Raw genomic sequence first — 19,847 nt, forward strand, 5'->3', positions numbered from 1 at the left:
TAAGATATGTCAGTTGTTCTGTTCTGACTTTTGGCTGAAGCATTTCAGAATTTAGAACAGAGAATTATTCATAGCAGGCTAAGCTTTATTTTTAACTCCCCACATAATCTGACATTACAGTAATGGATTTAGTATAAATTTAAATCAAACTCTCTTAATGCAAAGTCAGATAAGTTCCCTTTAAAATATTTTGTCTCCAAGAAAGTTCACCCTGCTATTTTATTTCTCTGAACATTTGGTGGCATAACTGGTTTCTAAGGCTTTTATTCCACTGTTCTTTTTTTCCTCTCTTACTGGCACACTTCCCAGGTCAGAAGCTTACTTTTCTTCTTTACATCACTGGATGTGTTTTTCCCCATTATTTGTAGAGTTGTTGTAGAAATAAAACAATCATTCATTCTGTACTTCAGATGTAGCTTCTAAAACATTTTACTGGTGTTGTCCAAGACCTATGTTCTTAAATAATTCAGGTAGTTAATTCTACTGCAATCACATCTTCAAAAAGCAACTTGATAAGGTCAGACTTCTGCTGCTGATAATAACCAATAGCCAGCAAAGAGGAAAACAGAACTAGCAATTTCATACAAAGTTTTGGAGAAACAGCATTACTGCAGTAGCAAAAGTAAGGCAGTATGCTCCTATAAGATACAGTTCAAATTAAAATGGCTTTCCAACCCATAATGGAATTATATTCTAAGAAGTATCCAAAGATCACATGAAACACAATTCAAGGTGGATTCTGAAACTGCTTTCCACATTAGCTAGTCCTGGAATTAGGCTGGGAATAGAAATGGTGCATTTCACCATAACAAAGGGGTCTTATACATACTAATTGGTCTCATCAAGGTTCCTATCACAGTTCTTATATGCTACAATATACATTTATCAGAGGATTTCCTCTGTGCCTTTACCATAATTTCCCCATAACATTAGAGAAGTCTCAGACAACTTTTCCTACTAATATACCAATCAAGTCAAAACAATTCTAAAACAGCACTACCAAAATAATTATTGGCTTATTGAAATTGCTCTCAGTCAGGAGGAGGAACATAAACATAGATGATGTTTAAATTGAAAACTGCAGAGTAACATCCTCAAACAGTAGGAATGATCAAAGTTACCTTTCATTGAAATGACGAAATTGATTTTTCATTAGGAGTAAAAATATAAGTACTTCATATACTTAATGGAAAAAACAAAACCAGTGTTCATCTGTGTAGAGGTTTTGGCAATTTTTTTATTGATTTGAAAGAAATTGGAATTTTTAAAGTCCAAGAGATTAATTTATTGTATCACTTTACTATTCAGCAAACAGCAAGAGTTAGCCTGGTATACATGGCCAAAAAGGCAGAATAAAACTTACCATAATGAAATGTCCATGCATAAATGGATACACTGAAATAACAACTAAATCTAACTAATTCAGCTGCTGTCTCTGAATTTAATTATTTTAATTAAAATCATCAAGCATCGATCTGCTGTGAGACAATTACAGGCTTGCATTTTCATTTCCAAAAGAAAATGCAAAGCTTCACAACTGAAAAGCAATCTATTACTACATGATACAATGCCAAAAGAAAAATATGATAATCTATGAAACCACCCCCAGGAATGGAAATGGAACACAAGACACATATAACTGAACAGGGAATACTCGAGGCAGTTGTGGCTTAGAGTTTATTTCCATTAAATCAGGGAGCAGAAGGGAATGACTTCAAACACAGAAAAGTGGTGAAATGCAAGACAAAGGCTTTCACACCTCCTGTCATCCCATCTTAAGGCCAAAAGGTTTCTGCTATTTCTCCCTGTATTTCAAACAAATCAAAAAAGGAAGAGGTTCTTTCATACTTTGAAAGACAAAAGTAATCAGGAGCTCTGTCTGCCCTCAAAAAACACCAACACTCAGAAGCAGGGAAAGGATGGCACGCTCTCCCAGGCTGCTTTGTCATTCAAGATCTAATGTTGTAAAACCTTATTCTTTCTCTGCATGTCTTGCTTTGCCTTCTCTGTCACCATTGGCATAAGGCAGACTTCTGGAACTCAAAGAAGAAAAGGGTAGCATGTTGCAATTATGTTGAGATGGACACAACTGGCACCAACACCAGTCTATTAAAAACCTTACATGCCTTCTCTCAGAGCTCCTTTCCAGCAGCTCTGACTCCTTTCCTCATAGGCAGCTCCACACAGCACTGACTCTTTCTCTCCTCTCTGCAAGTGCCCTTCTTCCCTCTGCATGACTGGCTAACCCCAACCTGTCCCCCACTCAGCCATCTAACCCTGTCTGTCTCACACAACATCTTACCTTGTCCATCCCTTGCATGACCCCAGATCCATCCATCCCTCCTCACAGGACAGCCAGCACCCCAAACTGCAGCAGACTCAGACTCATAAGCTCCAACTTACTCCTGACCTGCTGACCCACTCTTTTATAACACCCATCTCACTGGGCAGGCAAGGCTGTCTCCACTTCTCAGCAATCAGTACAGCTGTAACGCATTGAGGAAAATCGCCTCCTGCACTATCCTCAGAACCTTCCCACAGTAGCATAGTACAGAAGCTGTAGATATGAGGTGGTCAGAAACCTGATGCCCAAAAGTTAGGCTGTAAATAAATCCCCATAGACTGGTGTCTATAGAGCAGATATTTGTTTATTGCAGCACTGGAGGTGAGAGGGATTTCTCCACCCAATTTCTGTGGTATTTATACAGTAAGTGTTGCTCAGTGTTGCTGTGACACTACAACATCACCACGGCTGCACCAGAACTCATCTACACAGTTGGAGCTCATGGTTATCAGACAATTCCTCTGCACCAGAACTCATTCACACACTTTGAGCTCATGGTTATTGACAGTTCCTCTGCACTGCACGTGCACCTCCTCAGTTCAGGGGTCACTGGGGGTCTTTGATGAAGGCTTCCAAAATCTTCTTTGCATCTGGACTTTTCAACTTTGTTTTCAGACCATCCCAGTTACAGTGTCCCTTGGTCTGTCTGGTCTTAACCAGCCCAAAGTCTTTATTTTGTGGCTCATTGTCTTTGCACTTGCCCATTTCTCATTAGTACTATTCTCTATCTCTGAAACAATCCACCTGGTGAGTTGTTTGTTTGGGGTTTTTTTGCCTATTCAGCATTAAGCAGCTAGTTAACCATAGATCAGCCATTACATTGTACAAAAAGTTATTTATATCAGGTTAAATAGGTGTAAAAACCTATGATGCAGGTTATATAGGTGGCAGGTGGTTGCACCAGCAGTGACACTTGACTGAACTTTACAGAGGCTGAAACAAAACTCGTGGCACCAACTGACCTTTCTGCAGGATGGAGGGTAACTGCTGAAAACTCTGGGGGATGGCGTGTCCCAAGAACAAAAGAATGTCACAGAGATGTTAAAACACATTTTGAAGGAACACAGCAGCATTTGCACTGGGTTGTGCAGGGGTGGCTGCAGGCTAGGCATGTTCCTGCAGCTGGGCTGTAGCACTATAGTGTGTTTGCTATTCAGATGCTGATTCCTGCACGACCTTAGAATGTTGCCACAATCCTGGACCCTTTCTCAAATACTACTTTTTTACCATACCACCTTATGAGTATCAGCCATTTCAAAAGTACTCTGCCAGCCAAGCACCAGCTTTAACCTGCAGTATTTCTCTCCAAAACTGCAGTTGCATATCAATGAATAGCACTTCCTTATAAACAGCTGCACAGGTGACTCCCTGAGGACCAAGAATGTGCTAAATACCCGTGACAAAAATGCTTCACACTATTGAACACTCACACCATTAAACAAGCACACCAAACCTTAAAAAAAGCATTTAACAAAAGGGCACATTTTGTTCATGAGACGAGGCAGCCAGGCCTGCTCAGCCTGAAGAGATGACTGAGAAGGGACCCCATCCCCGTGTCAGTGTCCAAAGGGAGGGGTCAGAGCACGGACCAGGCTCTGCTCCATGGGGCTCAGCAATGGGACAGGAGGAACAGGCAGGAACTGACCCAGGAAGTTCCACCTGAAGATGCATCACAAAAGCAGCTGACCCAGGAGATTTAAAGCATGGAGAAGATGGGACAGAAGAACCAAGTTAGTTTCTAGCTGCAGTCCTTTAATAGGGATTACACTTGGGTAATAAAAGCATAACACCATTGCACAGCTCTTGGCATGTGACCTGATCAGTAACTGTACAAATCCTACTGCAATGCCAGCAGGAGTCAGGACAGTCAGAAAAAAAAGATACCAAAACTTCCTTTCCCATTCCATTTGAACTGATTGCCCTCAACAGAGACAAACATCTCCTGTGACATTAAGTTGTCATCAGCTTCTGTAAATCCCAGTTCGCTCAGTCTTTTCTTGTGGATCTGTCTCTTCTTTGCAGAAGCAGCCCCGAGTACATTTGCAATTTCAGAGTTGTTTTCAGTTTGTTTAGAAGTCTCAGCTCGATTACAAAGCTCCAACTCATCAGTTACACATCCAGGTTCTTGCCTGGACACCTCTGCACAGGCTGTCTCATCACTTGCCTGGGCAGGTTGTGTATTCCCTAAGGCAGGAAACATAATGTCATCAGCAGTCATGCAAAGCAGCCATATCATTAAAAAATCCTGGAATTAATTTTCTTTAATCTTAACACCATCAATTCATCCCACTCTTTGGTTATGTACTTCATGACAGCCACAAATTTCAAATGCAAGTTATGAAGTATGCAATCCAAAAACCTGAGTATACTAGACTTAGTAGCTTTAGGAGCTGCTTCTAGGAAAAGCAAAGTACCTGTAATTCCCTGTCCTGAAGCATCCTTTGTTTCAGAGGGCATTGCTGGTCTAACCAAGACCACACCATATCCATCATTGTTGTGGATCATATTATGAACCATGGTTATCTTGGGAGCCTCGTAATCCTCATCTAAGAAGTTCTACAAAACAAAAGAGAAATCTAACATGTCATGTCCAGCTAAAGGGACACAAAAATTCTCTAGTTTTAGGTAGAATCTGTTCTGTGTATTAGTTAGAGCAGGATTATTTGCCTACACAGGAGACATTGAGAAAGGCATTTTCTTTCTGGCAGATACAAAATAAAAGCAGGTGACTGCTAGAGTGGATAAAATGAAAATACCACACTGCAAAGCTGCTGCAAGGCTGTCTGTAGGATGGGTTTGTCCTTGCAGAACTGGTTCATCCAGCAAGGATGAAGGCAAGCATCATGTGTGACAGTAAGAGTTCCAGCATAGCACAGCAGGGTTTTGAGCCAGCCCAAATCTATTTGCACTAATTGTAGCAGTGATTAGCTTTTGGCAAACCAGTACCTTGTGACTGGGACTGACCTTGATCAGTATTCCCTCCTTGCAGTGGTGGATCCCGTTGTGCAGCAGGGAGCACACACTTCCTGGATATATTTCCACGCCTGCACCCTACAAGATACAGCTGGTAGCAGTTCACAAGTAGTTTTGGTACATTTACCATTAAACTTGACCACACCATGGCACATCTTTGTGTTCATCTACCAGTTTCCCCAGTGCAAAACAGTGTTACCCCTCCAGCCTCACAGCTTTGTGACCCAAAGCATGGGGCACCAATGCATGAAGGCCTGCTGAAGAGTAGCTGAACAGCCTTGCCTTATTTGCTTGGGCTTTAGTCATCCCTCTCAGTACTTCAAGCCCCAACATTCTTCAAAATAAGCAAATCAGAGTCCATTTTTATGTTTATCATCTCTCTGTAAGAATCAAAGGTGTCCAAAAAGGGCATTTCACTTGCAGAATAAAATGGAAAACTAATTATGGGGAGAGAAACCAGAAAATCACTATAAAAGTACTGCAGGACATGAATCAGCTATGCAGCAATGATTATTTCACAGATATCCTCTGTTACTGCATCATTTTGCTATCATCACACACAAATCAGCCTGAGACATTTCACCAGATTTGATAAGAGGCCACAAGACCCTTGGGACCAATCTTGATTCAGTAACATGTAGCTGTCCAAAATTAATTTGTAAAGGTTCTCTCCAGAGGAGCAGAAGCCACCCTGTGACTGATTGCACTATTTCCAAAGAAAAACCTTTATTTTAAATTAGGAAATAAGCCAAAGTTAAGAATGAGTGTGTACCTTTGCCCCATAGAGATCTGAGTTTTTCATCAGTAGCTCAGCTGATGTCCTCACTGTTATTCCAGTGGTTTCACACTGTAATACACAATTCTCCAGCGTGGTTTTCCCATGATGGACATCTACATACACAGAAAAAAATTATTGCTGAATAAACCAATTCTGAAAAGCCAAATCCCTCCTACAGACAGACAAGCTATTTGCAGCAGCTTTTCAGTGTCATATTTTAATTTTATGTAATTCAGGTTCAATTCACTGATTTGCTCATGTGTATTTTGAACTCATGCTGTTTTTGTGATCTAAGTAGGGACACTGCTATGAGAGAGCACTGGCTGGAGATTGGTCTTATAAGTTTTTTGATCTATATTTTTTTTATGACATTACATTCATTACATTCCTAAGAGACTTCTGGATTCAAAAAATATTAAATACATACATACAAACATTAATGAACATTTTAGCATGTTTAAAACCCAAATGTCTGTTGAGGAAAAGCTTTAGCATCTTTTGCAAAGACGAGGCCACAGGCCAATAAACTCCTTGGATACAATTTAGACTTAGTTGAGCGTCAGTTTGAAGGTGGTGGAAACGAAGTTCTACAGCACTGCTACAGGGCCTTCAGATTCTCAGTGGAGCACTGGCTGGGGTCACCTACAGTGGAATATTGCCCTGGCAGCTCTTCTGTGGAAAGAATTGTTTCCTCTTGCAGGCAGCCTGACACAAGCTGTGCTGCATTCAGAGTCAGGCTGCCTTAACAGCAGAGCAATCATCAAGTTAATGAACTTATCCCAGCAGAAGACTAAAGCATAAGAGCCACAATAGATTGAAAGTATAAAAAGAAGTTATTTTGATGTCCATATTATAAGCAAGTTTAAAAAAGGAGGGGGAAGACTTGCTATATATACCTGTAGAGCTCCTCTCTGATATTTGGTAAACTGCAACACTGGGTTCCAGCTTTAATTCTAACACCAATTATGAAAGAATCACAAAAAGGTCAAGATACTTTTACACTTACTTAAAATCCCCTCCACAGCATCATGCTGCACTAACTTCAAATTGGAGATCTTTATATTGGCTCCTGTACAGTCAAAGAAGTTGTCTCCTTTCCCTTGTTTTTCTATCACAACATCGTCTGGCAGGCCATAGCCTAGAGCAGAGGTGAAAGATGAAAGCTCAGAGAGTATCTGGTGACAATGAGGTGCTCAGTACATAACAGACATTTAAACCTATGACAGAAGTTTAAACCTTGATGTTTAATACCTTGAACAGGATTTTCAACAAGTGGCCAGGCTACACCTTGCATCCCCTCTGTGCCAAGGTACAAGCACTCCACACTAAACTCAAAAGTTATCTTACTTGAATAGCACACAACAAAACGCAAAGTTATCTGAGAAAGTTGAACAAATGGGTAACTGAGCTCACATTTGCCAAGGCCAAAGTTCTCACTCCCTAAAGTCACCAACTGAGGACACACAGGCATCTCCAATCTGCTCTCAAAGGACAGAAGTTCACTACAGCAGGCAGAGGTTCTAAAGAACACAGAGGGGGAAAGCAGTCACACCACAACACAAGGAAAAAATGTGCAAAGGGCTTGATACTGTTAGCATGCTTCATTCAGCTTCCCTATTTACATAGAATTTGGGGGAAAATTCAGTGTTCCTGTGTTGCACAGGCTTCCAGATTAATCCAGTTTAAAAAGCAGCTTTCACAAGCACATGCCAACATTGATTTACTAAGCCATCCACAGTTGTCAGCATTTAAGCACTTACAGGAAAATTTACGACCATGTAAAGCTTTTATTGCTTGTCACTGACAAGAATCATGATAAGGAAAGCAATAATGCAACATCCATTAAAGCAGCACGGGTCCTATCATTTTCTGAAAGCACACACAGATAAGAAGTGCCCGAGCAGGATGCCAGCTTTTAACCAAGTACATAAATAAATACTGCCACATGCAGTAAAGGTTAAAAACAAAATGAAAATAAAAACCTTTGAACAAGAATTGGCAGAAAGTTTTGAAGACAGGCAATTTAATGCAAAGTTAAGTGATTGATAATTCAACACATGATATTACCTAGAAATCTTTTCCCACTGCTACTGATTTATGGTCACCCCTGAAGAGGAGGTGGCAGGGGGCAGTTCCAGCACATAAAAAGAGAGCACCACAGGACAGCCAAAGTTTAACTTCTCACCACTACAGAAAGATGTTATTATCCAAAGCAGGAGTTTTAGGAATAATTGTCCTGAAGAGTGCCTGCAGTTTTCTAACTGTGCCTTTAGCTTGTTTTACACTTCCCCTCTGGAGCAGCAGTTCTAGAATGAAGTGAGATTGACCTGCTGCCCAGTGGTGCTCACTCCCAGCAGGGCTGTGCCTCTGCCTGAGCCTGAGGGGCTCCACAGCAGCCAAAGGCCACTGTCATCCACTGCCACTGAGCACAGACAGAAGAGCTGGTGCTGCAGGCTCCCAGCCAGCTGGAACAACTATGGCACAAGCAGAAAAGAAGCTCTTAGGTTCTTGCAACACCTTTTTGTCAGGTATGGAACTTATCATGACTTCCTGCAACTGGTACTGCTTTAACCTGATTTAGTTCCTGTAAGTTTTTATTTATCCCTGATTTACTAATCTTCATACTTTCAACCTTAGTACTGACTGCACAGTGTCTGGGAAAAAAGAGAAGCTCTACTAAGCATAGTGACATATCTTTCATGAGTCACCCCTCCATCCCAAAAAAGCCACCAAAGCAGCCAGCTTCAGATTCATGCCAGCAAAAGTTTGTCTTGATGCTCCTACTTCAAACACTTCTGGCTGCTTCTACTGCTATAAAACCTTATCTAACAGGAGTCCTTATAAGAAGATTAAATACCTGACAAGTACTTGTTATTCAGAGCATGGTTTGTACTAAAAATACATATTTATATGCCTTGCTTTTTAAAATAGAGCAGCTCATCCTTTAATGTGTGATACTGCATCATTTGTATTTCAGTTTCCTCAACGCTAGAAAAGCAATAAATAGCACCATACACAATTTTAGAACAATGTCATTCTTGAGATAAATAAAGCATTTCATCGAGGTCCCTTGTCCTGCAGGTGCATTGGTTATCACACTGTGTGTCTGGATAAATCAAACACACACTGGAGATGGGCAAGAAGGAAAATTACTCATAAAACAAGAAGGGTAAGAAAAAAGTCCAGAACAGCAGGAAATTAAACTCTCAGCCTTCTTCTCATTAAGAAACTTTGACAAGATAAAATTGCAACTAAATAAGAATCTGAACGGCTGCAGAAGCCCCAGTGATAAACAGACTATAACAGTGCAACAGTGTGTGCCTGCCTAAAGCAAAGGGCTACACTGAGAAATCAAGAATGGTGAGGGAGAGACAGCAACATATCCTAGGAAAAGCAGAAGTACTTAAAACACAAATGTTTTGCAAGAAAAATTCTAAAATCACATCTGTTGTGTCTATGCAGTAAAAAATGTGTTAAACAAAAGTTCCCTCCTCCACCCACATTTCACACACTACAGAGTGTAGCCCCTGCTCCCCCACCACCAACATGCTCCAAGTGCCATCAATAAATCCTAACAGCACCTCCTGGCTCCTTCCCCCTGCACTCCCTGGGGCTGCACCAGCAGTGGGGCTCAGAGGCTGCCCTGGGGCACATTCAGACACACAGCACAACAAGGACATTTCTCAAGTACTCCTAAGTTAGAAGCCTCTCAGCATTACTTCTCTGTTTCCACTATTACAACCATCAAGTCTCTTAGGTTTCTGTTGAATCCTCTCTATTACCTCACCATTTATGCAGACAAATGTATTAATCACCATTTATGCAAATAGAAGGAGATGATGAATTTGCTATTCATCAGCAAAATCTGCAGTTTATCTGCTCTACAGCTAATGAATCAGCTCACTCCACCCTGCATTAGGCACAGCTCTGCAGCAGAAACAGGAATACTTTGAAGAAAAAAGCAAACGCTCCTGGTAAACTCTGCAAAGAGTAAATCCTTACACAGAACTAGTTTAAGGAATTCCCTTTGCTTGTTTAAGTAGCAAAGACTACTAGCAAACCTTCTACCTTCTAGTTCTACTGAATCAGCAATGGAGAACACGCCACCCACAAAATAATGGCCAGGACAGATGATGACTTTGTCTCCTTCATAACAGGCATTTACAGCTGTCAGTGGATCACAGTGAAACTGCAAGAGACAAAACATACAATCAGCTCCCAAAGTATACTGTAAAAATGGATGCATTCATGCCTACTGAGCTTGCTTTCAATTAAATGTGGCTGCTTTTGCTTAAAAGAAACTCTTTGAATAGCACTAATAATACAAAATTTCTACTTTGAATTCAAGAACTGTAGCCCTCTGCGGACAAAACCAGCCTTAACACATAACTTTGATATTTGTGTCATGCCCATTCCCTAGAGGAGCAAACTAGGGCACACATAGATCAAGGAGCACATGCACCCAAAGCAAACTTCACTATGGCCTTGGCTCTAGGCAAACACTTCAATTGTGCCTAAATGATTTGCCATGAACAAAATAGATGACAGAAGGTAAAGAAAATAAAATGCAAACAATTCAGCAAGTAGATCAGAGCTGGTCTGGACACTCTTATGTTTACTCTGGTATGAGCCACCCCCAAACAGAGTTCAGATACCTCAGTGGTAAATAGCGTCCACATGATCCTTTTCCTTGATCAAGAGAGCAGGCTGATATCCTTCACAAACCTTATTGAGGGATTCCATACTGAAGGATGACAAATAGTACAAAAAAACTACATATTTCTTGCTTACCAGCAAATTCCAGGGTAAGCGTGATAAGAGCACTTTTTCAGTTGCCAAGTCAGAAAATCAGATTTATAGCCTAAGAGTTACTCCAGGACCTTCCCCATGGCTCCATTTTGGCAATCTGTAATTCATGAACTTGGTCAGAATTACAGCAAACCATTTCATTTGGGTCCAAGGAATTCAGCTTCTTCTTAACTCCTGAAGCAGCAAGCCTTGTCTAAATTCACTAAAACTAAACATGTCTGCTCCTAAAATAAATGCACTTCCTACACAGTACCAAAGCAAGAAAACTACACTTCTTCTTTCAAACTCTAGATCATTATCAGCAGCATCAAGGGACATGGGCATTTCAAAACTAAATTCAAGTGTCATGCTTTACAATGTTTCATTATAGAGTTATTGCAGGTTCATCTCACTTCCTACACACAGGAAGCTGCTTGTATAGAGCACTCAACAGGCACAAATACATTAAAAGAAATTATCTGAATCATCCAGTTTTACCACTTATTGTTTAAATCACAGTGATTTTTTTTTAACTGACAGAACAATCCCACCACTGTAGTATCTTGCATGTGGTAAATTAATTTATTCTTCCACATTATTTCTTGAGAGGAAAAACTATTAGCAGACAGACAATTCCTGCTACTGCACCTGTATTTCTAAGTCTTCACAAGATTCTGGGCAAAGTTTGTCCCTTGCTAACAGCTGGAGCAGACTTGCTGTCATGGTCCAGGGCACAACATGAATGACCTTGGCCCCCGTTGGTCTCGGTCCTTTAGCCTGGAGGCTGCCGTACTTTTGGTAACCAAACACGTACCTGCAACAAGAGCAACAGAGCCAACAGCTCTTCCTTCAGTAACCACCTCCTCTGAGTTGTGATTCCCCTTATGGGCCTCCTTCCTGCACCTCCCACCTCTTACCTCAGCAGAGGATTCTCAATTAGTTTGAGCTTTTGTTTTAAGTGCTCCACTTTGTCATACAATTTTAGTCCTTCCACCATGGAAACGTTTTCTGCTTCTGAGTCCGAAACATTGCTTGATATGCTGTTCCTCACATTTAAAAACTTCTCATAAAGCTTCTCACATTGAGACAACAAGTTCTGGTAATCAGCTACCAGCCCAGAAGGCACCCGTTGTTCCAGGATGTCATAGTGCCTGCAGTGCAGAGCGAGGGGTAAGCACATGGCACATTCACAATCCTCAAAACCAAACATGAGACTGGAGAGAACCTGAGGAGGTCTGCATCAGTACTTGAGTCAAGGCTCTCTGCAGTCTACATCAATACTGCTCCATTTTATTTGAAAGCAGCAAAACCAGAAAATATGAATAGACACAAACATTTTACTTTCTAAACAGCTGCCCACCCACCTTGAAAGACTGTCTACAAATCAGAAACTCACCCTAAAAAAAAGGCATAAGTACAGCCATAAATACAGAGTAACAATTTAGAAGGTAATATCTAAGCCTTTATTAGAAAAACTGAGAGAGAGTCACACTCACTCCTCCTGAAGAATGACCAATTTACAAGCTTTTGTTTACATTCAGCTCTGTTGTGGTTTTCATTTCATGCCCAGAGATAAAGAATGAAGCATCCCATGCCAGTTTTTATTAGGATTACAACTCATACCAGTGCAAAGGTAACTAATGCTGGGTTTGGGGCACATCTGATGAAACACCAAGGCTTGCAAATCAAGTGCCAGCCTCGGTTGTGTTCACTTTCCATACAAGATTTTGACCAGCAGACAGTGAATACTGTTAGAACAAACTTGCTTTAGTTTACAAGTAAACAGGGGCTTCTTACAACTTATTTTGAGTCACTATTTCCACATCACACATTCCAATGGTTCTGCCCTAAGAACAGCAAAGGTGTTGCACTCACAGTCTTAGTCGGGGCTCAACACATCGAACAAAGTAATCAAACTCATCCTCCTCCTCCTCATCCCAGGTCCTCCAGATGTTCCGGTAGAAGAACCTTTGGAAACAAAGTGTTAAACCACAACAGCAGAGTGGAAACACATGTTACCCATCTGAGAACTCGCCTCAAAGCATCACCTCTCTTTAAATTCGTGTGACTGTCCCCTACACTGCCCAGTACACACAAAGTCATTTTTCCTGCCTGTTGCTTACCTGCACAAAAAGTTTTACTTTGCATGCCTAGGCTCAAAACTCATTATGACCTGTGCCCTACTTCCTCAAAAGGCAGTGAAAGCTGAAATCTGGATTTGAAAACACTGGCACTCTTCAGATTGTGAGGCTTTTTGGTTGTTTGGTTTCAGCCAATCACCCTTCAGCTAAGCTTTCTTTCTGACAATGTAGGTCATTCCTCCTATTTTAGGTTTTTTGTCCAGTCCTACAGCCTGTTTCTAGAGAGGTTTCAAACAGCATGTAGTGCCTGAAAGAAAAGAAAGTGGAAAAGACAGATGATAAAGAAGAGAAAAAAAATAGAATATGTGAAGAGACACCCAGAGAATAAAGAGCAAATTCAGGGAAAGAAGAAAAATGCAGAAAGAAGAATGAGGCGGGGAGAAATCCACCAAAATGTTATTGAAGAGAAAGAACAGTGTACTAGTCTGCAAGCAATACAGTCCAAGGAACTCTGGGGTGAAAAAGAGAGGGAAAGCAGTCTCATCAGGGCACCAGTCATCAGATTTACTTTGGAAAGCTTGGCCTGTGGAGCTGCCAGCAGGGCCCAAGAATTCAGGACAGTGCCAGCAGGGCCCAAGAATTCAGGACAGTACCAGCAGGGTGCAATTGTCCTACCTGAGATGCTCTATGGCGAGTGCTGTCTGGTCAAACTCTCCTGACTCATCATACACAACCCACAGCTCCTGCAGCAGGATCTGATGTTCCTTCAGCTGCAGGAGCTCCTGCATGCACTCCTGGGTAAAGCTGCTGTCCTGGGACTCACACAGGAATGGCTCACTGAGCTGCACAACTGCCTTCAGGGCTGGGAAATTCACACCAACCACCTGTGGGAACAAACAGCTCTGAACTGCAGATCCAGCTGAGGGAGGGGACCCTGATGTGTCTCAGTCAGGTCTGTGCTGGGTCCCAGCTGACCCCACACAAACCAACACAAATGGCACCGTACAGCCAAGGCCATCTCCTCAGCAGAACTGATAACCCAGGGTTAAGCTTCTCACAACCCCACAGCTAGAGAGCCTTTTCCACATCCAAAACGTCATTCAAATCCCTCATAATGCTCATAACAAGGCCAGTAAGTTGCTTCCCCCCCAACCCTTATTTTTGTGTTGCTGTTTTTAAAAAATGGCAAAAGATATATCGTCAGACTCAAACAAATCAACACCTCACAGCCCTTTGGGATTCCTTTGAGGCTCGTTTCTCAAAGTGCCCATCGGATACAAACAATCCAAAGAGATAGTCTGGGCCAGTGAAAGCCATTTTGTCACTAATTGGGCACAAAAGAGCTGAGGGGCCACAAAGTTTTTCCCCTCCCCAGTCTCATGTGATAGAACTGCAAGTTTGAACATCCATGGTTTGAAACACAAACCTGGACATTGAGAGACTTAGAAAAGCCTGTTAGAGAGGTAAATTATGTGAAGTGGAGACAAATGCCTGAGCAGCAGCGATCCACTCACCCCAACAAGGACCTGAAATACATCAGTGCGCCAGATCGCCTGCCAGCCACAGGGCTCAAGGACCTGCTCCAGGTACTCAGCTATGAACTGCTTCACCTCAGAAGCTTTGCAGTCAGCTAAAAAGAAATTGAAGACACTAAACTTATGCAAGGAATGGAAGAAAATTCTCCAGATCACTGGAAAATGAAAGTCATCATAATGGAAATGTTCCTCTACCACCTCTAAAGTTGAACTTCGTTCTGTTATGCTCATTATAGCCATCAGCATTTTTGCTGGTTTGTGCTCCTCTCAAAGACATCCAAGACCCAGCCTTCCAGACACTGAAGGTTTCAGTGCCAATGGTATTAAACACATAACCTGTGCCTTATCTTAAACAGATTTACAATACACAAAAAAATTTTAGGAAGACCAGCTAAAACAAGGCACAGAATCCACTACTTAGCCTTTCCATCATTCACATTTTATTTACTTATATCAAAATTACTGCCTCCTGGTCCACCAGCTAAAGCAGCTGAGGTTACAGCACAAGGATACAGCAGGACACTGTATCTTTTCCAGTCCCCATTATTAAAAGCATCTCACCGCTTAATACATTCAACTGACTCCACTTAAACTGAATTGTTTAAAGTCACTATAAGAAAACTAACACTACCTTATTTTCCTACGAAAAAATTACTTACCCAAGATGTAATCCTGGTAAGCACTGAATCTCTCGTAAAATAAAAGATGATCGGTGTGAAAAATATCAGGGAAAAGCACGTTCCCGTCTGGCACAGTCCTTCCCAAAGTAGTGCCTGGTTTGTCACGGCTGCCATAGTCGCTCCAGGAGTCAGCACTCCAGTCACTCTCGGCATCTTCCCGTTGCACATCTGGCAAGAGGAGCCGGGAGTAAAGCACAGCCACAAACTGTCACTTCAACCGCTCACTCACTCCTCTGTTCCCAAAGAACGCTTGTTCAGCCCAAGCTCTAGCATGAGCCTGCCTTCTACAGCACGTCTTTAATTACTCTTAGTGAAGCGTTCCGAACCCACAGACGTGCCTGGACGCCCATTTCAGCGCCCGTGGTAGGCACTGAGAAACACTACGATCTTCACGATTTAAAGGGGAAAAAACCACCACATTTTAGTGTTGATTTCCAGAGCCTTCCCTACCCTCGTTTCCAGCCCGGTGCCCATGCCCGAAGCGGGGAGCGGCTGCGGGCCCGGCCGGCTGCGAGGGACGTGCTGGGCGCGCCCGCGGAGGATCTGACCCGGCCGCTCCTCACGTCCGCACCGTCCAGCTGCATCCCTCGGGCCCTGCCCTCTCGGCTCCCCGCGCCCTCCCTGCCCGCCGGCACACGCAGCCCGTACCCTCGGCCTGCCCGGCGCGGTCCCGCGGGTCGGCGTCTGCGGCCGGCGAGTCCCGGCCGTCCCCCCGCGGTCCCGGCAGCCGCAGCTCCGCCATTGCGCCTTCAAACCGCCCGGGCAACTGCCAGCTGCAGCGCCGCGCGCTCATTGGCTGGCCGCAGGCAGCGCGCCGCTCTGATTGGCTGGCCGCAGGCAGCGCGCCGCTCTGATTGGCTGCCGGCACGGCGGCCGTTGACGTGTGGGCCGCCGCCGTCTCCGCGCGCGGGGGCTCGGTTCCGAGCAGGGCGGGCGCGGCCCCAGCCTCCCGTCCGGCCCAGCCGAACCCACCAACCCTGCGGGCAGTCCTGCTAGCGGGGACGGGTGTTTCACACACAGCCGGGGATGCTGCCGTCCCTGCCGAGAGCGGATGCACAGCGCCCGGGGAGGAGGAGTGGCCAAGCAGCAAATAATGTAAAAGCACCCAGCAATCAGCACCCTCAAAAAACAAAAAAATCAATAACAAATAAACGAACCAGGGCACGACTAACAGAACGGAATTCTCCGGAGCGCCGGCAGCCCCGCTTTGCTCCAGCCGTGGCCGGTCCGTACACAGAAAGCGCCCGATCTAAATGTAGAACACGGGGCTGTGTCATGCCCCAGCGCTTCTCCCGGGGCTCTCTGTGTGTGTTTCGAGCTGTGACTACAACAAGGACCGACTGGGATTAGAGCCAAAGCAATTGCTCCTGAACAGCAGCGGCCACCAGAGGGCTGCCTTGGATTTCCGACAAGGCGGCGGAGCAGCTCGGCGCTCGCTGCCCGAACACCGCTTGTTCTGCAGCACAGCTCCCGGTCAGGATACACCAACACCCAAACCATCCCCACACGACCCGAGCAGGAGTTTCTGCAGGTCCGCTGGAACCAACCCTAGTCCATCAAAACTCCAAGAGAACCACTTAGTCCCCAGGGGGTTTCTGTGGAAAGCTGTCAGAATTTAACCATTATACCAGGCATGGTTATTTAACCATGTTCATATACCTGTCATCTATCACAATTAGTTACGAAATTGCAGTTAAACATCTGAATCCCTCCCAAAAGTGTATCGGCAAGGTCAGACTTTCAGAGGAGGGTGTGTTTGTAAATAAAAGTGTCTCCAAATTGACACATTTTAAGTACTGAGGTGGAGGGAAGGGATGTCATCCAGTGGGATTTTCACAGGTTGAAAGGGACTCCTTGGCCAATCTCATGCGTTTGAACGAAGCCGAATGCAAGGTTCTGCACAGGTACAGGCTGGGCAGAGAATGGGCTGAGGCTATTCCTGGGAAGAAAGATTTAGGGGCGTTGGTGGATGAATAACTATATAACCATAAAGTTATGGCTATGGAGGTTTCCATATGTAGATGCTTCGATTTTATTCTTCCTCTAAATATGTACAATGAATTCAGGGACTCCTCAGGGCCTACAGTGGGAAGGTAAGTTCTTTCTCACCAAGGTGAAACACTCCCAGAATATTGAGATCAGGACAATCCATTTATCCCTATTTTTTTTGTTTACAAAATAGTTGGGGCCAGATTGTGTTCCATTATATGACTTACACACTGTTTGGTAATTATCCCCAATCCTTGTAAAACAGCTGCTTTACTTCAAAGAAACAGCCCTGGGAGTTGATTTCCAAAGCCAGGGATTGCTGCAGCAAGTGTCATGGACATATTAAGCTCCATTTGGTAAAAAAAAAATTCGCTGCAGTTGGTTTCTTTCCCCTCATTTTAGAAATAGAAACATCCCTCTTATCGTTGGAAACCTTCCATTTTTCAGCTTGCACGTGTGTGCAGAGTGCAGACCAGCAGATATTTTCTTTAACTCAGTTATTTCTCTCCCTACAATGTTTATCAATCCAATCTATTATTGAGCATGAATTAGTGCTTTCCTGATCCTCATCTGGCGAGTCAGTCTCCTTTTGCACAGCACACTTTCCATTCACCTCAGCTACTTTTTTTTGCACTTTTTCCCAAGCTTATTTTTTTCTTGTGTAACACTGACCACAGATCTATGTGAAGTCCAGAGGACTTTATTTTACATGGAACAATAACACTCCTGAGTTTGAAAGAAGGAAGAGAAAGTGCTTACCCTCACACTCTGTTCTCAGCTCTCACACTTGAATGAAATCTCACTGCTGTTCCTCCTGTGAATGAGATGGATCACTGAAATGTTTCTAAAACCCCCAGCCTTATCTTAGGCCCCAAACAGATTTTTTTCACCTACTGTTTCCCTTGAAGTACTAATACAGTGAGGGGTGCTTGTATGCCTTTTGAAATCTGAAACAGGCCTCCACTTCAAAACTTGATACAGCAAATAAAGATTGAAAATCACAGAAGGGCATTAATTGCTTTACAGAAATTAATGCGAGTGCAGCTCCATAAGCCTCAGGAAATGCAGAGAGGAACTAGTGTCATACTACTAAAAATTAATTGTCTTTTGGTATTTCAGTAATTTTAACTGAAGAAACACAATGGTAAAGCAGACTCCACATGTGGGATTTGTCTCATCTGGGTGTCCCAAATATCATGAGCAGTCAGATCACAGCAGTTCCAACGCAGGTGCCACAAAGGCATCAGTGTGGTGGCTCAAGGCCTGCTGGTAACACACCCCAGAGGGTAAGAGGAGCCTCAGCTCTCCATGGTGCAGCTCTGGTGGCTCCAGGTACCACAGGCAAGAGCATGCAGCCAACTGGGCCGGGATATCCCTGCCGTCCATATGTGGACTTATGAAAAAACCCACCCATCTACAGGAGTATATGTAGGGTAACAAACTCACCTGGTCACTCTCAACCAGACCTTTATTGTGCCACTGAACTCACTGGAGCAATGTCTGTTCACGCCAACTGAAAATCTGATCCAGAGTTAAAAACCTGAAGAAAAAGAGTAGAGTGTTGTAGCCAGTGTTCTTATCCAAAATAAAAAAAATCTTTAATTCAAATTTGCTGCTGGTACTAATTCTCTTTTGTGGACATACACATATCTCATTTGAGAGTAGAGACAATTTCTGCTTTAAGATGTCTTAAAATAGTTTCTTCTTAACCGTCTCAGTACAAGGCAATCTTAAACTAAAAATCAAATCAAAAGATCAGATTATTTAATTACCCACAATGAAAAAAGTTGTTAGTTAATATAAGGCCTGCAAATCAGAAAATGTCTATTGAATGTGGGGAATAAGCAGCTGAGCCAAGCCAGCAGAGATGTGACAGCGCTGGGAAAGAAAGAAGTATGCACAAAAGAAAAGAACTTAGAGACCACTACATAAGACAGTAAAACATTCCTGTGTACCTTTTTCGTTTTGGCACACGTTTTCTTTGTTGCCATGGCAATCACTGTAGTCTTTCTAGACCTCCATTTCTGCACTGTAAAATGCAGATGATATTTTTTACTGCATATGTTTCAGTAATACATTTGCAAACCACTTTTACGGCAGGGGATGGATGGTGTCACATAACTGTAGATTGCTGTTAATTAGTTGGATTATTACAGATTGGGTTAGATAACTGACCCAGGTCAGTTCAACAGTTATCTCCTCAGTCTTTAGATTTTCTTTCGTAGCACTGTAAACTAAAACCACTGTAAACTAAAACCACTGTAAACATAAATTCATTGATTCTTAGCAGGAAAGCAATTGAAAATTTTAAATGTGCTCTCAATTCTTTTCAGAATCTTCTCAATGTGGGCTTCTTCAGGAAGATTATAGCTGGCTTTAGGATAGTTCTAACAGCCACTTTATATTTTAAAAAAACAATAACAGCATTGCTTATTTGGATTTTCATCTTAACAGACCATTCTTCTCTTGCAATTCACTTTACTGCTTTCAAAATTCTTACTGCCTTGCCTGCTGGACATTGTGTTTTTCTTAAGCACAAACATGCCTGGTACTGCCAAACCTCTTAATTTTCAGAAACACAAGTTTCAGCAGACTGACCTTGCAAACTGAACCTTGTTGTGAGGAGCCAGTTTAGTTTTGTTACACCTCAACCCTGGTGGTCAGAGGCACATGGTGAGG

General features: G+C 43.0%; 1 protein-coding gene across 1 annotated transcript; it reads right to left on the minus strand.

Annotated features, from left to right (window-relative positions):
• Positions 1-1,332: 1,332 nt before the first annotated feature.
• SHCBP1 (SHC binding and spindle associated 1) lies at positions 1,333-15,921 on the minus strand. Its single transcript, XM_033069330.1, has 13 exons — positions 15,828-15,921; positions 15,159-15,347; positions 14,479-14,594; positions 13,640-13,848; positions 12,759-12,851; positions 11,801-12,034; positions 11,532-11,697; positions 10,164-10,284; positions 7,102-7,233; positions 6,090-6,208; positions 5,309-5,395; positions 4,759-4,900; positions 1,333-4,528 (listed from the first exon to the last, which is right to left on the minus strand). Exons 1-13 carry the CDS (start codon positions 15,919-15,921, stop codon positions 4,212-4,214), a joined length of 2,019 nt encoding a protein of 672 aa, XP_032925221.1. The 3' UTR covers positions 1,333-4,211.
• Positions 15,922-19,847: the final 3,926 nt, after the last annotated feature.

Source organism: Catharus ustulatus, chromosome 11 (assembly GCF_009819885.2).
Source record: "Catharus ustulatus isolate bCatUst1 chromosome 11, bCatUst1.pri.v2, whole genome shotgun sequence".
NCBI lineage: Eukaryota > Metazoa > Chordata > Aves > Passeriformes > Turdidae > Catharus > Catharus ustulatus.